The 17,801-nt window shown below is 32.5% G+C and overlaps 2 protein-coding genes across 3 annotated transcripts in view; both read left to right on the top strand.

The window, feature by feature from the left end:
- The first annotated feature begins 3,226 nt into the window (after positions 1 to 3,226).
- On the top strand, positions 3,227 to 15,721 carry LOC106051552 (GPN-loop GTPase 1-like). Its single transcript, XM_013206744.2, has 12 exons — positions 3,227 to 3,407; positions 5,306 to 5,399; positions 5,752 to 5,791; positions 5,950 to 6,016; positions 7,218 to 7,255; positions 8,691 to 8,769; positions 8,971 to 9,111; positions 9,798 to 9,944; positions 10,780 to 10,862; positions 11,747 to 11,871; positions 13,290 to 13,376; positions 13,967 to 15,721. The coding sequence occupies exons 1-12, from the start codon at positions 3,264 to 3,266 to the stop codon at positions 14,065 to 14,067; spliced, it is 1,146 nt and encodes a 381-aa protein (XP_013062198.2). The 5' UTR covers positions 3,227 to 3,263; the 3' UTR covers positions 14,068 to 15,721.
- A 1,241-nt stretch (positions 15,722 to 16,962) lies between these two features.
- The window catches only part of LOC106051527 (uncharacterized), a 73,423-nt gene continuing 72,584 nt past the window's right edge, over positions 16,963 to 17,801 (top strand). For both annotated transcript variants that reach the window (XM_056006584.1, XM_056006583.1), the window contains exon 1: positions 16,963 to 17,183. The gene's annotated coding sequence lies outside the window, so the exon portion shown is untranslated. The remainder of the gene's footprint in view (positions 17,184 to 17,801) is intronic.

Raw genomic sequence — 17,801 nt, 5'->3', positions numbered from 1 at the left:
AATGCTTAACAGAAAGCAAATGTCTCTCATTACTAAGACATGAAGACTTCGGCATCAAATGGGCTAACAGCCTTAAGAATTTTTAGTTACTGAAATAAACCAGTGGCCATTCTTACTTTTTCATATACCTCAAACAATGTATACAGGTACCAATTTTGTGTGTGAAATGTTTTAACAATTTATTTTTTTCATACCTGGATACGACAAAGATTATTATACAAACTCTCAAGCTCACATGAACATTGCAGATACCTAGTGCATAGAGCTTGTTTGAGTTAGGGGTTCACACATCAATGCATTACTGAATAGACTGGACCACCCTAGTAGATCTACTGTAGAATGGCTACCAACTACGGTATTAAAAGTTAAAATGCTAAAAGTATAAATCTAGAGATCTAGATTAGAAGATTTCTAGATTTATAGTCTAAATTCAGATCAAATCAAAGTCTACATAATCTAGATCAGTGTTTGCCAAACTTTGTTTTATTCACGTAGACTCCTTGTCATGTTTTTCAGTTTTCGGTAGACCCCCCTCTGCATAGTTAATTATGCTCTTTAGGAAATTCATAAACTTAAAATGTGTTTTTTTTTCAACTGATTTCTAAGTTATATACATTTATAAATGAAATTCAAATTAAAGCAAAGCAAAATAAAATTTTGTATGCATTGCATCAATTCAGTAAACTAAAAATAAATTCCTGTTAGTGGGCAGCTTGATAATAAAATGTCATTATATATATTCTGAAGCCAAACACTTCACCGATCTGCCATCAAGTCCCCTGGTTTTATGGCAGGGGTGGCCAACCTATGGTGCATGCCCCTAAAGTGGCATATTGCACAATTACAATTTAAGCTTTTCATTATTAGAAAAAAATGAAGATAATTTCAACATTAATAAAGACATTATTTGTCTTAAGTCACTCTTGGGAAAAACCAGATGGTAAGAGATATTTAAGGAAGCAATTCATGTCTAGGAAATCATCAATTGAAAAAACGTTAACTAAAGTAAACTAAGCCCTCAATGACTGGTAGAGCTCTGGAACTGTAATCTTGCTTATGCCTGTCAGATACTGATCTGAGCAAGCATTTTATTCATGAAAATGATGAAAAAATAAAACAGGTCATGAAATTAACTCTTAATATTACAGATTTGGTGACAGCAAAGCAAATTTGAAAAGTAGCTAAAGCTAGTTATAGCCTTCATATTGCCCGTATGTGTATTTTTTAAAAATTTAAAACTTCTTACAGTGTGTATAAATTATAATTTGTCCATAGGTAATACAGAAAATAATAAATTAAAATCATAAATGCAAACTAGAAATGCTAACAACAAAGAAAGACTTAATAAGTATATACATTGTTTTTTTTTTCTTAAATCCCCTCCGCTACTATACACAAATATGTACAAATTACCATACACTTTAAATGACGGAAACTTGTAAAATTCTAAGTTCTTACTTAAAACCTTGTTGCATAAAAGATACGACAAAGCAGGAAGGAAAGAAGCCAAATAAAAAAAAAATGTACTGTTTACTAAATATTGTTAATGACTGTTTTGGCCATGTATGAGTTAATTCCATTTTTAATCATTAATGGGAAATAAAATTTAAAGTCACTCTGGGGGTCTATTTTTAGACCACTTTTTGGGAATCAATTAGATCTAGAAATCTAAATCTACCTATATCTGTAAAAGTAAAAATATAAATTTAATTAAGAGAATCTAGCTAGATCTAGATTTATGATCTAATCTATATAGATCTAAATGAGTAGATCTATGTAGATCTAGTTATATTAACTTATATCTTTCTAGTATTCTAGATTATTTGACTCTGCCTACCCTATCGACTCTAGATCTAGAATTTTTTTAAAATCATGTCCAGTCAATAACAAGTTGCCCAGTGAGTGTTACTATAAAAATACAGACGTTACTTCAAAAAAGATGATTAGGTCCTAAGCATCATGCATTTAGTCATGCATATTAACCAATGACCTAAATTCTGCCAAATCATTGGTTTTCCTGGCTAGCTCAGGAAACCCATTCCATGCTTTAATAGCGCTAGGGAAGAAGGAGCATTTGTACAAATTTGTCCTAGCATATGGAACGAGGAATGTACCTTTATCCTTGTGTCTTTCTGAGTATTTTATTAAATTTTGTTTTTGTATAAATTTGAAGATTATGGTTCATTGTTTTATGTATAATTGCTACTTTACTTTTAAGCCTTCTATCCTGAAGGCTTTCTAAATTTAGTGATTTTACTAAATGTGAACATTCATTTGTTATGAATCTCACTGCTCTATTTTGTGTCTGTTCCAGTTTCTTAATGTTTTCTTGAGTTGAGGGGTCCCAAACAGAGGATGCATATTCTATTATTGGCCTAACCAAGGTTAAATAACATTTTAGTTTTATGTTCTTATATTAATTACCCCTAATGATTAGTGCTTTGTTTGATTTTTTGATAGTTTCATCAATATGGGGATTCCATGATAATTTTTCATTTATTAAAACGCCTAGGTATTTTGCATTTTTAGTCTGTGTTACTGGTTTACCATGACTAAGGTAAGTGAAATTAATTTGTTTTAATTTTTTGTTACTCTTAATAACTGACATTTTCTGGGTGGAGTGGAAAGACATGCTCCAATTTGATTCCCATTTCTGTAATTCATTTAGAATTTAGACCTAGAATCTAGATCATATCTAGATTGACTAGATCTAATTCTCTTTGTCTTTGTAAAATTTCTGTTAGTGTTACAATTACAAATTACTTTACAGTTTCTAGACTTACACAATTTATTCCAATCATCTAGTTATTTTTAAGTATTTAAGTTATTTAGATTCCTAGACTAGAAGAATATGTCCTAGATGCGGCGCCTAAATCTAGATTTAAAATTAGAATTACAATTAGATCTAGACTGTAGATCTCTAGAATATAATATTATAATCACTAATTTTCACTAATCTACGTCTAGATCTAAATCTATTTGAAGTAGTTCTAGATCTCTCTTACTAGATATCTTATTCTAGATCTAGATAGATATATAGTAGGTATTATGGTATTAGATTCTAGATATCTAGACTCTAAGAATAAGATTTCATTTTAGTTTAGGTAAAATAGTGACAATATAGTCTAGCACTGACATATGAAAGGGAGAATTTTTATAGGCTAGTTATATCATGGATATATAGACAAGTTCCTCACTAGCCTATAAAAAAAACAGGAAGTCGCTAGCACTTTCGACAAAACAAAAATAAGTGTTGCTTTAAAATGGCTGCGCCCAATAAACACGAAAATGTTGAATGTTCTTTAAACACTGATAACGGAGCAGCACCGCATTCTCCAATTGTAAATAAACCAACATGCATTATTGTGCTTGGAATGGCTGGTTCTGGAAAAACATCTTTCGTTCAGGTAAAGACATTTCAGATATCTATTCAATTGAGAGAATTGAGTCATTGACAGTCACAATGACAAGACATTGGTCATTGGATTGATTGAGTTTGAGTGAGTATCAGTCTATCACTCACTGTAATGACTGTATGATAGTGAATCATAGTGTATCGTCTGTATCAACTGTATGATGAGTGTATGAACTGTATTGTCAGTATGAGTATTACTATTTATAAACTAGCCTAACTAGACTAGGTCTAGACTGACTCTACTACTAGTACTACTAGTACTACTCTGAGTGTCACTCTACTACTCTAGAGAACTCTAGACTTACTCTAGACAGTCTAGATCATAGATGATCTACTGAGTCTACTCTTCTCAACTCTAGATTCTACCTACTAGATTTAGACACTAAGACAGTAGACTAGTAATAGTCAGACTAAAGTACTAAAGTATTACTAGTTTTACTACTAGTATTAGTATAGTATTACTAGTATTAATAGTTAATAGTATGACTGTGACTAGTATGACTAGATTCTAGATCTAGAAAATCTAGATCTAGTATAAGATTGAGTATTGATTATTGAACTTCTATGAAGTTGAGTGAATACTTCAATTCACAGTTACTAGACTTTCCGAACCACTAAATAAATGTGACTAATATTTTTAATTCTTAAAAAAATGTTTTGTTTTTTTTTAATGATGAGATATGTTCAATCTAAAATAAACTCATATTTTTTCTTTTCTTTTTAAATTCCTGGATTTCTATACTAAATTGTGAAGCTCGATCAGCACCGATTTGTTTAGAGGTTCGATCGGTTCACTTTTTATTGCTAAAACTTTTTTATTTGAATGTTTACCAAAATACCAAATTACTACTTTATTGCAACTGCACATGCACCTTTTTTCTTAACTTCCGACACATACTATTTCCTTTTCCTTTTAAAGACTAAGTTCATGATGAGGTCAAACTCAAAACTCAAGAGGTATGGAATTATTATTTTTTACTACCTAGTAGTGAAGGAAATGGGTCATGGGCTTATGTCTATAGCTCATTAGCTCAAAGAGACTATTTGAAGTTGTGGAGCATGGGAAAGGTGGCAGTAGATGGTGTTCTTGCGATGGAGTAAAAAGAAAATGACTCCATAGTGAAAATTAAACATTAAAACATGTTTTAGCTATATATATATATTAATATATATATATTTTTTTAATCCGATCGAGTCTTCCATCAGTCCGATCAAGCTTACTAACTAAGGGAGAAATCCGATCGAGGAAAAGTACGCTTGACGATACTCTTCCTACACCTCTTTGACCTCATATATTTAATTTGAATTAAGCCTATTGATACATTAAATCAGATCTATTTTTATAGACAAAAGGATGTGGAATTCATAGATAGCATCAGTTTTTTCATAGGTCAGACCAATACGGTGCTATAAAAATCCAAATGTGAAAATTGTTGCCAGCGGGCTTAATGCAATCAAACTTCACACTTTACTCTATATAAATATTTATTACAAAGATTGTTTGAACTTTTCTTTGCTTTGCAAGAGTTGTATTGGAGGCTCAGTAACTGAGTGGTTACCGGGGGTTCAAATCCTGGAGAAGACTGTGATATTTGAATTCAGGATCTTTCGACGCCTCTGAGTCCAACCAGCTCTAATGTGTGCCTGACATTAGTTGGGGAAAAGTTAATTTGGTTGGTCATTGTGTTGGTCACATGAAACATTAATTATCAGGGGCCACAGAAACAGATGACTTTTACATCATCTGCCTATATAGATCGCAAGGTCTGAAAGGGGAACTTTACTTAATATTTACTTTCAAGAGTTGTATCATAAAATAAGGACTACAGTACAAACATGATATTACTCACTGAGTGTCATATTTAGATCTATTCTGTTTTATATATTCAGAGGCTGACACACCATCTTCATGCAAAGAAAATTCCACCCTATGTAATCAATCTGGATCCTGCTGTCCTGGATGTGCCCTTTCCAGCCAACATAGGTGATACTTTATTTCTTTGTTTTTTTTTTCAAATATAAATATTTTACTTATATAACTATCCTGCCATAGCCTTTTTCTAGATAGTTTTTATAACGCAATTATGAAATAAATATTGAGACTACAAGTTAACCAATCAAAATGTTACGGAACTGAATCAAAACTAATAATGGTTTTTAATGTTTAAAATTTTTTTTTATTAAAAAAAAGGGAGATCAAATATAGATTTATACATATTATGGCAAAGAAACTTTGAGAAAAGTTAACTACCCTTATGAAGATTTAACAAAATAATTATTTTTGGTGCTTGATCATTAATAATATAAGTCAACTTTCATCTTGTTTCTTCATCTAGACATTAGAGACACAGTAAACTACAAAGAAGTTATGAAACAGTATCCTTTTATTCTTGCAAATTAAACAAAACTCAAGACAAGAGGTTTAAACAAAAAATAGATCTTAGCCTGTCCTCATCAGTTCTAGACACTGTATGAATGAATGTGCATACAATTCCTAAATCGTTGTATATTTTCTGTTGACTTAAACACTTCAGCTATTCTCTTGGTCCAAATGGTGGAATAGTCACATCACTTAACTTGTTTGCTACTAGGTTTGATCAGGTGAGTAAGATATAATGTTTCGTATTGATCTATAATTATATGGTGAGCTGAAAGATGGTTGACAGAAGAGCCCAACGGAATGCTTTAAAGACCAGCTTGCTTTAACTGACATATAAAAGAGCACATGGTTGCAGGCGGCTTCAAAACGAGACAGCTGGAGGTCACTTACTAGGGCAGTGGAGTACATATTTGAGACCAAAAGAAAATCTGCTGCCAAAGACAGACGTAGATGGTGAAAAGAAAAACTAAATCAACCATTGGCAGACAATAGTTATGCCTGCACTGGATGCAGCAAAATAGTGTGTAGTTTCCAGTTGGGGCTCAGTAGCCACTGCCACTGGAAATACAGCATTCCTCATTAATCAAAGACAAGCCTTGTTATTATTATTATAATTATATAATCTCAAAAAAGCAGTAAACTTGTGGTGCTACTGATCCCAAACTGTATCAGATATTCCGTTTCCTCTGTCTCATCAGCTACGCTGAGAGGGGGGAACTGCTATGAGGGCGACATCGTTCTGACCATAGACAATGCCCAGGCTTTCATCTCGCTAGTTCGAGATGAAACCATAGTCGTTCTACGACTGAAGGAGGCCAATATATATATATATATATGAGCTCAGCACAAGAAACAGGCACTAGCAAGAGACCTTGGAGAGTGGCATGTTTTTTTGTTTTTCATATTTCTTCTGGTTTCTTTTTTCTTTTAAATTTCACTCAGAATCTATTAAGCTATCCCGACAAGACCAACGTCTAATCTTTCGACTCAGGACCGGACACAACAGAATGCGACAACACATGTACCGGAAGCTCAAAATTGGAACCAGTGAAATCTGCCCATGTGGAGTATCACCAGAGAATGCAGACCACGTCCTCCAAAACTGCTCTCTTTACCAAGAGGCCCGTATAAGACATTGGCCCCAAATCACCCCAATAGAAAGGAAACTATATGGAGAGCTCCCTGATTTGGAAACCACTGCGCAGTTCTTCTCATGTATTGGTCTACTCATCTGAACACTCCAACATAACAATGAGAACGAAGAAGAAGAAGAAGACTCAGAATCATTCCTGAGGATTTTCTTTATGTTTAAATAATGTTACATTTTATTTCTAATTTTAATGCATTCTTTAGATTTTCAATGAAAATAGAATTTTTTGTTGTCTTTAGATGTCAAATCATTTGACGCTTATTGTCTTTCAGGTGATGAATTTCATTGAATCAAAATCCAAAGAATGCACGTAAGTTGTTCTTGTTTGCAAAACTCTCCTTCACATAGCATGATGAGAGTAAAAAACAAGTTACAGACATATCTCCAATACATTCAAGTAAAGTACCAAACCAGTAAACCTTGTGGCCAAAACAAAGTCTCTTTAGCTTTGTGGATAGTTAATCTGGTCTATGAACACATTAGCATATCTACATTCAAGATCTGATCAATACCTAGCCAGTAGTCCAATGCGTCTTCCAAAATTTCCAAACCAGTACTAGAGAATAATGGTGTTTATTATCATATTTGTTTACATTTTAGCTCAATAATTAGTTTAAAATTGAAGTGTAAAAAGATTGATTTTACCAAAATTCGTAAAATCTTTTCATATAAGTCTGAAGATGATGCACTTGATCCTAAGAAAAAATTGATTGAAAATGACTGTTAAACTTATTAAACCAATTAGCGGCAGTGAAATATTCAAACCGATTAGTAGCAGTAAAACATTCAAACTTTATAATAGCAATGAAGTATTTAGATTCTATAACTGCAGTTAACTATTCCAAATTTACTATTGCAGTAAAACATTGAAATATTATTATAGGAGTGAAACATTCAAACTTTCATAGTAACAGTGAAATATACAATATTTATAATAGGGGTGAAACATTTAAAGATAAAATAGCAGTGAAACTTTCAAACTTTATGGTAGTGTTGAAACATTCAAACTTAATAGAATAGTAATGAAATGTTCTAACTTTATAGTGGTAAAAGATTCAAAGTTTAAAATAGCAGTTAAACATTCAAACTTCACAATAGTGGTGAAACATTGAAACTTTCTAATAGCAGTGAGACATTTAAACTTTATAATAGCAGTGAAATATTCAGACTGATTAGTAGCAGTAAAACATTTGAACTTTATAATAGCAATGAAGTATTCAAAATTTATAATAGCAGTAAAATAGTAAAAATATTCAAAACAATAGAAAGCAGTAAAACATTCATAGATAGTTTTTAAAAGCAGTGAAATATTCAAACTTTATGATTGTGGTAAATTATTAAAACTTTATAATAGCAGTTAAACATTCAATCCGATTAATGGCAGAGAAACATTTAAAATTTATATTATAATTGAAACACTCAAACTGATTAACAACAGTGAAACATTCAAACTTTATAATTGCGGTGAAACATTAAAATTTTATAATAGCAGTGAAATATTCAAACTGATTAGTAGCAATAAAATATTTCAACTTTATAATATCATGAAGTATTTAAACTTTATAAAAGCAGTGAAACATTGTTAATTTTTTTTTCTGAATCTCAATTATTGTTAGTAATTTTATTGGGAACTAAAAAAGATTTTTGAGAACTTATTTTATATTTTATAAGTATTTATTGTTTCCTTTTTTTTTTTAACTTCCTGTGTTTAGAATTTTACTATCTTTTTTTTTTTCTCTTACCAGATATGTTGTTTTAGATACACCTGGACAAATAGAGGTCTTTACCTGGTCAGCGTCAGGAACCATCATAACAGAAGCATTGGTAATATTTTTGTGTACAGTTTACAGTAAAATTAAACAATAAGAAAAAGATTCCATGCACTCAATTAATCTTGCTATGGAGACATTTTATTCACATTCTCAGTATGTTGTTTGTTAAGACTAAGACTGCTTTATTGATCCCTTATGGAAATTTGTTGTGATTAGCTTGAATGATGACACATACAAATGTACCTTGTTGCAGGCATCCAGTTTTCCCACTGTGATAGTGTACGTGTTAGATACTCCACGCAGTGTGAACCCGGTGACCTTCATGTCAAACATGCTGTATGCATGTAGCATATTGTACAAGACCAAGCTGCCATTTCTTATTGTTATGAATAAGGTGAGACAAAAGTAGCATGCAACTATTGCTATGTTATGGCATTAATGTGATCACAATATGCTAAATGTCTTTGTCAACTCTAATATTGTCTTGGTAGGTTTGTTTCTAAAGCCTAACAAGGTAAACATTGGAATAGTCTGTATTGAACTCATTCTTTTATTGTTGTTTTTATTTTTTTGTTGCATTGACTGTTTTGCTTTGTGATCTTTTCATAATTTTCCAACTGAAGACCATACTGTTACTTCCATGTTCTTGAATTGCAGCTTGCAACACATACCCTTTTGGTTTGGCACCTGAAACACTTGCCATGTTATCCTAGCTTTCATATCAACATATTCATTCATATTTCTGGCTTTACAATAGCCCTTTCATAGAGTTACATTATAGAAGATGTTTGCTAAATCAAACAGTTGTTCTAAATCTTTCATTGTTTCAGAAGTTCAAATAAGATAATTATATATTTTGGATGTATTGACTCATAACATCGTTGCTTTTTTAATTTAGTAAAATTTTAGTTTAGTTATCTGTAAATGTATAACTTTTTTTATTAATTGCTGCATTAGTTTGGATCAGTTTTGTGTTCCTACCTAAGAAATCTCATTTCTAGTTATACAGCACAATGGCAATATTTCCCTGAATATCAATAATCTTTTTCTCATCAAAGTGTAATTGTGTTCTCTTGTCAGATTGACATCATCAGTCACAGTTTTGCACAGGAGTGGATGACAGACTTTGAAGCTTTTCAAAATGCACTGGAACATGAAACATCTTATGTATCCAACCTGACCAGGTCAATGAGTTTGGTCTTGGATGAGTTCTACATGACCATAAAAGTATGTAATGTCAGTCTGCTTTAGTGTTGTGCCCCGCCCCCCCCCCCCGCCCCCCCCCTTTCCCTTTTCTGCTCTACAGGTCAACATATGTACATGCACATCGACTCTTGTGCTTCATAGACCTTTGTACAAAAAAAAAATATATTTTTTGTCCCTTTGGAATGAAAAAGTGTTTTGTTATTGATATTTTTTTTATTGGCATTGTTTGTGTGACTGGATAGCCCTGGGCAATGCGTATCAGTGCTCAGGTGGAAACAGTTGTTAGAGGATATGATTTGTCCATTAGTGAAGCAAAATTTGAAGCCCTATTGGGGTGCCTAAGGATAAAGCCCTTTGCACTGACAGGAATGGAAGAAAGCCCACACAAACATCAGGCTGATGTGGTACAGAGAAGGAAAATGGGAGAGTTTCCCCCCAGTGTGCTCAGCCTTTGGCTTTGCTTCTGACCCAAACATCTTTGAATACAAGCCATCTGTAATGAGGATGTAAAAATTTGGATCTTTCCTAGACAGAAGTTTGTTCAGATGGATGCAAGCTTCCATAAGTCTAGAGTTCTAAGAGTCTTAGACTCAACTCTTAGGACAATTATGAAGACCAGGCTGCCATCAAGTGACACAGTTTAAAATGTATTTCAAATTTAGTGAGTTGCAGAAAAATAAATGATAAAGTAAGAGGTCAAAACTTCTTAATCTTGTCTTGGAAAGAAAAGAATTAATGGAACTTGCAATGTTTTTATAAAATTATTTTTTTTTAGGGCTGCTAGGCCAGTCCAATCTTTAATGCTATCTTCTCATATCAGTATCATATTTAATGTGAAAATAAAATCTGTCTACAGAGTGTTGGAGTGTCTGCTACCACTGGTGAAGGTTTTGATGAGTTTTTATCTAAAATTGATGATGCTACAGTTGAATATGACAAGTAATTTAGTTTAACTAAATTCTTATAGTTTATTTAGTTTAGAAGTTGGTGTTAGTTTTCAATCTTAAAGTCATAGGTTTAAATCCTCTTAGTGGGGGCTATTTGTTACTGCAATATTAATGTCTAATTGGGCGCCAAGGTCACAATAACTTTGTTGCTGACTTTCACATCCAATGATCCTTGAAGTCAACTTCATAGCCCTTCTAAACTCATTGTCTTTGTGGCATTTTATGTCTTGAAAGACTATCTTTTCCATTAGCAACTTCTTGTGTGACTAAAGAAGCAAATCCTTGATACATAGCTGAGCTCACAGGTTGTGCATCTGTAATCACCAATTGGCTGTTGCACTTTTACCTTTCTCTCTACTTCTGGTGTGTATGACATCTGTAATTCGGGACTTTTCCTTTATGCTCCCTCTCCATGTGGATCTATCCATTGTCCTTTACCCAAACTGTTAGTGTTGATTTTGAAGAGCTTCATGTCGCATTTGCCTACACACATACATACATACATACATACATACATACATACATACATACATACATACATACATACATACATACATACATACATACATACATATATATATATATATATATATATATATATATATATATGGGAATGTGAGAATGTGGCTTGCGCTATGAAAATTTATTAAAGTGAGGGAGATTTGCGCTGCATCAGCCTCACTCTCTCGCCCCTTGCCAGCTGAATCCAGTGGCAGATCAGAGTCCAGACAACTGGAGCTGGTTTGGGGTTGCTACATACTCATTGTATAAATAGGAAAATTAGAGGGAAGGTTTGTTTAGTAAATTATTATCTGCTCCTTAAGTGCTCTCATGAAAGTTGTTATGGATTTATTTTGAATTTGACATTGTTTTCAGAGAATACAGACCTATGTATGAAAAACTGAGATCAGAGAAAACTCACAAGGAAGAGGCAGAGAAACAAAAACAAAGAGAATCTTTCTACAAGGATCATTTTGGTGGCGATATTCCAGTGAAAAGTGGTAAATGAAGCACCTTAATTAATAAATATTTTACACATTAGACTACAAATTTTTCTAGTCTAGTCCAGAACAAAGATCATCTAAAAGTGTCAGTATTAAGTAGTCTACCTCAGAAATCAGGACAAAGTTGTTTTTTTTTTGTTTCAGTATGATTAACATTTTAACCATTAATATTAAGAACATTTAGAAAATGTTGGAAAACTTACAATAAAATAGATAATTATTTAAAATTATTTAAAAAAAAAAAAAAAAAAAGTCCCTTCTGTGCAGTTGATATTTTAAATGAAATAATCAGTCCATGTTTCTGGCTTTCAGCTTTTTTGTTGTTGTTTTATGTTTTTACCTATAAATAAGTGAAAGTTAAGTTGCGTTGCTTTGCTTTATTTTAGGGGTGTGGGGCTATTTCATGTGCTTAACAAATTCTATGAAGCAGTCATTGGATTTCTAGCATGTATGAAATGCAGTGTTTCCATTTACTTATGTAGCATTGAAAAGCAATTATTGATTACTGGTTCAATTGCCTGAATATGTGCTACATTACAAGATGATATGTTCTTCATATAACATACTAAGTTAAAATGTTATTATGTGACTTTTACTGTACAGCTGACCACTTTGTTTATGATCATCATTCATTGAAAGATAAATTTGCTAACAACTTGATAAGCCCAATATTGTTTAGTGCTAACAAAATTCAAGCAGTTTTGAAGAATCTATTTACTAGTACCTGCCAAGTTATTTGACACATTAGACTTGAACAAATCACTGGCATCTAACGTAGCAATGATGCTGCCTTGTTACAAATTCTTTATTTCTACCTTTTGAAGCTCCACATCTTGATAAGAAGGGAAACATTTTATATTCTTTCTTCATTTGAACTCTCATGTTTTCATTCACTTCCATATTACTTACTGTCTTTCTTACAGCCCATCACTCCTATTGAAAAATTGTCTGCAAACAATAGATCTCCATAATAGATCTCCATAACCCCCTTGTTCTGTGCTGTCCTTTTCCATTTTGTTCCAGGTGTCCTGCTGCAGGACAAAGTTTTTTTTTTTTTTTTTTGCTTTTTGTAGCAATTGCCTTATGTCTCGCCCTCCTCCTTTATACTGACTTGAGACAAGTATATAGTGTTTATTATATGACTGGTGTTTCACTTCCATATAAACAAATAGTATTGTACTTATGATGCTAATATCGCAAGATTTTTTGGTTTGAATAAGCATTTATTCTGAATAACCTTAGGGTTCAATTAATCAGATTCCACTACCTTAAGGCCATTCGGAAAAAAAAAATTTGACTTTTTTGTTTTTACATAAAAACTGTATAAACGATTTTGAATATTTAAATTAATTATTTAAATTTAAATTTTAAATATTTAAACAAAACAATGACATGGTGTTTTTTTTTTCATTAAGATTTGTTAGAGTCAGTCTCAACAAGAGTTGTCTTAGAACAGCCAACAGAAGAGGGCAGTGATGAAGAGGAACTCACTCAGAACACAGGTGAGATTTTATTCCAAATATTCAAAACATTAAGGACATAAACCTCACATAGCTATAGCTATAAGTCCCAAAGTCATTCACAAGAGTTCTTGAAACAGCAATAAAAGGGTGAGAGGAGCATTCTTAATCTTTTTTTTTTTTTATTTTGTTCATGAATTTTTAAGTAACTTTAAAATTGAGTTGAAATGATGAATGTAGTTGAAGAAATACTATATTTAATCAGAAGTTTCAGTGCAAGTCAGACAACTTTGTCGAAACCACCTAGAAGCTGTTTTAATAAGTTTTAACAAGAAGAAACAAGTAAATCAAAATGTAAAACTGTAAAATAAATACTTGGGATTCCTTATACTGCTATTGCTCTGGGTCTCTTATTGTCATGATGAATTGTATATATGCTAGATGAAATATTGAGATGGAACAGTATATAAAATCTTTGTCATTGAATCTTCATGTAATATGGTCATGGAAAACATGATACAAATATTGTCATTCATTCACTGATACTATAAATAATAATCATAATAATAATATATTAGCCTACCCTCCTTTTCACGATAAATGAAACAATAAATTTTGATTGTCACTTTCAGATGATGCCAACACACTGGAAGAAGAATCTTTCAGGCGGTACTTGGATGCCAGGAGACAACAGCAGTCAAAAAAAGTGATCAAAAAAGATTCTCAAAGCTAGTGAAGGCTGTGTAAATGACTGTGAATGAGTGATAATATATGAATGTATGTTTAAATGTCTGAGATGTAAAGGTGACTATATTGAGTGCTTTCACATAATATTCATGTACAATACTAGAACATGAGAATATAACTCTAGGTTATATTATGGAAATTGTTATGCTATTGAAGGGCTATAGCTTCATTGCTCAGTACAATAACCAGCTATCTGTAATTTTGTTATGAGATGTTTAGGTATATAAATTTAGGATCATTTTTTTGTTATGCTAATAATGTTTTGAACCCCTAGGAATACATGTGAATCTAAGTCTTCTACCACTTTAGTTACATTCTCACATAAATTATACAGATGTTTGTTACCTTCTAATTTTCCTAAATGGTAGCATTTATAAGGAAACGTTTTTAGCAAATATTTAGATTCAGATGTAACTTTGAAATGTGTTAAGGCAATGATTCGTTATTAAAATATATTACTATAGTATTGCTTGTCATCCAAAGAGCAGGAGTCAAGTATTATAACTTTTATTTTTTTAAAAAACTATTTAATAGAATTTAGCTTTCAAGTTTATTTAGTTTATTTCATTTGTGGGTTTCTGCTTATTTGACTAAATTGTTATGTAACTTTATAAACTCAAAATGATCCCTACTCATTTTAAAACATTTATTGCTTTGAATGATTTGGGGATTTCTTAAATATGTTCTCTGATAAAAACTACCACAGTATTTTTTAATGTTATCTTATCTGATTAACATTGATAGTTCATTGTTTTTTTTCACTGATGAAGAGGGGTTCATTTATTACCTTCTGTAACTAATGTTGTTTGTATTGTTAGACTAGGCACTTGAACAAATCCTTGACAGTAATGCTATAGTCATTTTAGTTAATTTTGATTTTTGGCAGTTTAGACCATGTCGTGCCCTCAGTCATTTTAGACTCGTGTAATGTCAAATAGTATAAGAGAATTGTTGGTGATGATAAAGTTTCACTAGTTCACCCATAAAAAAAAAAGAGGCGTTCTGTTTTTTTTTTTTTATATTGCTTTTATACAGAGCATCTTTCATGCTTATGGCATGCTCAGTGCACTAAGCAAACACAACTCTGCTTGAGTCAGGATTTAAACTCCAGCCCCCTTGTTTTGTGGCCAAGCCGTAGTTAAGGTGTTTTGGCACCTCAGCCGCACATTTCATTTATTTATAAAAAAGTTTCTGAAAAAAAAAATGAACTGTTTTAGTTTACAATAGAAAATGTTCTTCAGTTTTTATTTGTAGTCATTTCCAATGTGAACTTCTCCATCTTAATCAAAGATGAAAACAAGAATGTTTCTATGTAGATAGATGTGTAGTCTTGAAAAACAGATGACGATTGTGGCATGAGTAGGTTGGGCTTAATTGAGCTTTCCATTATCTTTGTTTTGTTTGTCTAAGCTCTCTGCTATTTAATTACTTAATCTCCAGAAACAGAAATAGCCTGAGTGTGGTGCTGAATTTGGGGCAAAGCTAATAAATTTTACGCAAGATGATGTTATCTTCCATGGAGTTTTGATTCAATTAGAATATGTTTTGTTTTTAGCTTTGAAGTGTTTAGATTCTGTTATTTGTAAGAAGTTATTTTAAAAGTGTCTTTTATGTAAATAAAATGAGGATCCTAAACAATACTTTTCTTTTTCACTTTGGTTTCTTTTGGAATTCCCAAAATATTTTTTGCCACTATGACCTTCAACACAATCACCATTTATATATTTTTCCAGCATATAAAAGGTCCCTCTGACATCCAGATTTCAGAATCTATTAGCAAGTCTTATGTCGATGTGAAAATAAAGGCTAAGTGGCAGGAACATGCCAGGAGATTGATATATTTAAATATCAACTAAGGGGAAAGCGCATATTGAAATATCAACTATGGGGAAAGCGCTCGCATTGTTTGACAACATGAAAGATGTTTGTTGGATAGATAAATGGAAACAGTGCTTAAATTGTATACAAATGTCTAAGATTCACACTGACTTGTGGAGGATATTCAGGTACATCTATGTCACTCTGAGGGAACCCAGTCATACACATTTTTTTTTTCTGGTGCTTACATTGTTGTAAATCTAGGGCACTTAACGAAAGAGATTCATGGTGGAAGAAGTTATTTATTCACTGTACCGTATGATCCATTTATCCCTTATGGGGAACGAACGTATGCCAAGGGCTGTCTTTTTGAAGTTTTATCATCTTTTTTGGTGAGCAGAAAGGTGGCTGAAATAACAGAGGTGCCCCACGGAAACGCTTTAAAGAGCAGCTTTTTTTGGTGAGGTGAAAGGTGGCTGACGTAACAGAGGTGCCCCACGGAAACGCGTTAAAGAGCAGCTTGAGCGCCAACTTGCTTTAACTGACATAGAAAAGAGCACCTGGCTGCAGGCAGCTTCAGAATCAATACAGCTTGAGGTCACTTACAAAGGCCACGGGATACACATTTGAGACCAAAATAAAATCCACTGCCGAGGACAGACGTAGACGGCGAAAAGAAAATCTAAATCGACCACCGGCGGACAATGGTTATGTCTGCGCTGAATGTGGCAAAATATGTAGATCACAGCTGGGGCTGCGTAGCCAAGGGAAAAACTAGTTTTCAACTAAAATAAAGTAGTTAAACTATTAGTTTATCACGAATTTCAAAAGATAGTTATAGGCATGTAGGATGTAGGCTATATAATCATTCCTTTTTCCTATAATACCATTACAGAGTTCGGGTTGCTTTAAGGGAGAAAAAAAGTGGTGGGCCAAGTTCAATAATTATAATTACTCCTCCTGCCAACCATTGCTCTTTGTCTTTGTTGTTGCATTGTTCACGCATTTATTTTAGTACAATTGCACCTTTTTAACCTTCCATTGAACATAAGTGCGCTTTTTTGTTATGAAGACTGCATAATTGATTTAATTTATTGTATGATCAAAAAATGATCTAGATTTAGATCTAATTGTTCACTGAAAATTTATTTAAATTAAGGACACATAAATATAATAAACAGAAAGACTTGAGTTAGCCTAATTGCAGTAGCCTAACAGACGACAGATCTCTCTCTAAATATATACTTCAGTAGGCATAGACAGATCTGACAAATTTTAAAATAGGTCAGTATAACTTTTAGGCTTAGGCAGCCAAACCTGTAATGCAGGCTTATAGACTATAGAGTCTTTCTCTCTCTAATATATATATATCTAGATCTATAAATGACAAAATAAAACTAAATATGTAAAGAATGGACTAAGTTGCTAATAGAGATATTGTTGTAATACTGGCTGTTCCATTGAACATATACAAAGGCCAAAAACTGAATTTTCGGGGGAGAGACGTAGCCTATCATTAAAAGTAGTGTATGTGTGTGTTTGGAAGCATATTATAATGTAGATAAAAAGTCTAAAACTGATGGGCCTAAGAAGTGTCTGTGCATATTCCATGATAGGGGTTTGTGGGTCGTTCGACTGAAGGATGAAAGAGACAAAAATAAAAGGGACTTACTCTATAGAATTTGATGGCTAGAAAACTGATGGGCCTAATTAGTTTGTTAATACTCTTTAATAGGGGGTTGCGGGCCCTTCGTTTCTAGAAATAAAAAGACAAAAAAAAAAAAAAAAACAGCAACAACAAAAAAAAAACAAAAAAAAACAACAACAACAAAAACAACAACAACAACAAACAACAACATAGAAATTGAAAGCTACTAAATTGTGTTGGGAATAGGGAGCGTT

The sequence above is a fragment of the Biomphalaria glabrata genome, chromosome 12, assembly GCF_947242115.1.
Source record: "Biomphalaria glabrata chromosome 12, xgBioGlab47.1, whole genome shotgun sequence".
Lineage (NCBI taxonomy): Eukaryota > Metazoa > Mollusca > Gastropoda > Planorbidae > Biomphalaria > Biomphalaria glabrata.
Note: the sequence above shows the minus strand (reverse complement) of the source record. Positions and strands in the feature narration are given on the sequence as shown.

Excerpts from the sequence above, each read along its gene's own strand:
- LOC106051552 (XM_013206744.2), top strand. The coding sequence starts at position 3,264 with ATGGCTGCGCCCAATAAACACGAAAATGTTGAATGTTCTTTAAACACT. Across the intron at positions 6,017-7,217 it reads TTGCTACTAGGTTTGATCAG|GTGATGAATTTCATTGAATC; the intron begins GTGAGTAAGATA and ends ATTGTCTTTCAG. Across the intron at positions 11,872-13,289 it reads CGATATTCCAGTGAAAAGTG|ATTTGTTAGAGTCAGTCTCA; the intron begins GTAAATGAAGCA and ends TTTTTCATTAAG.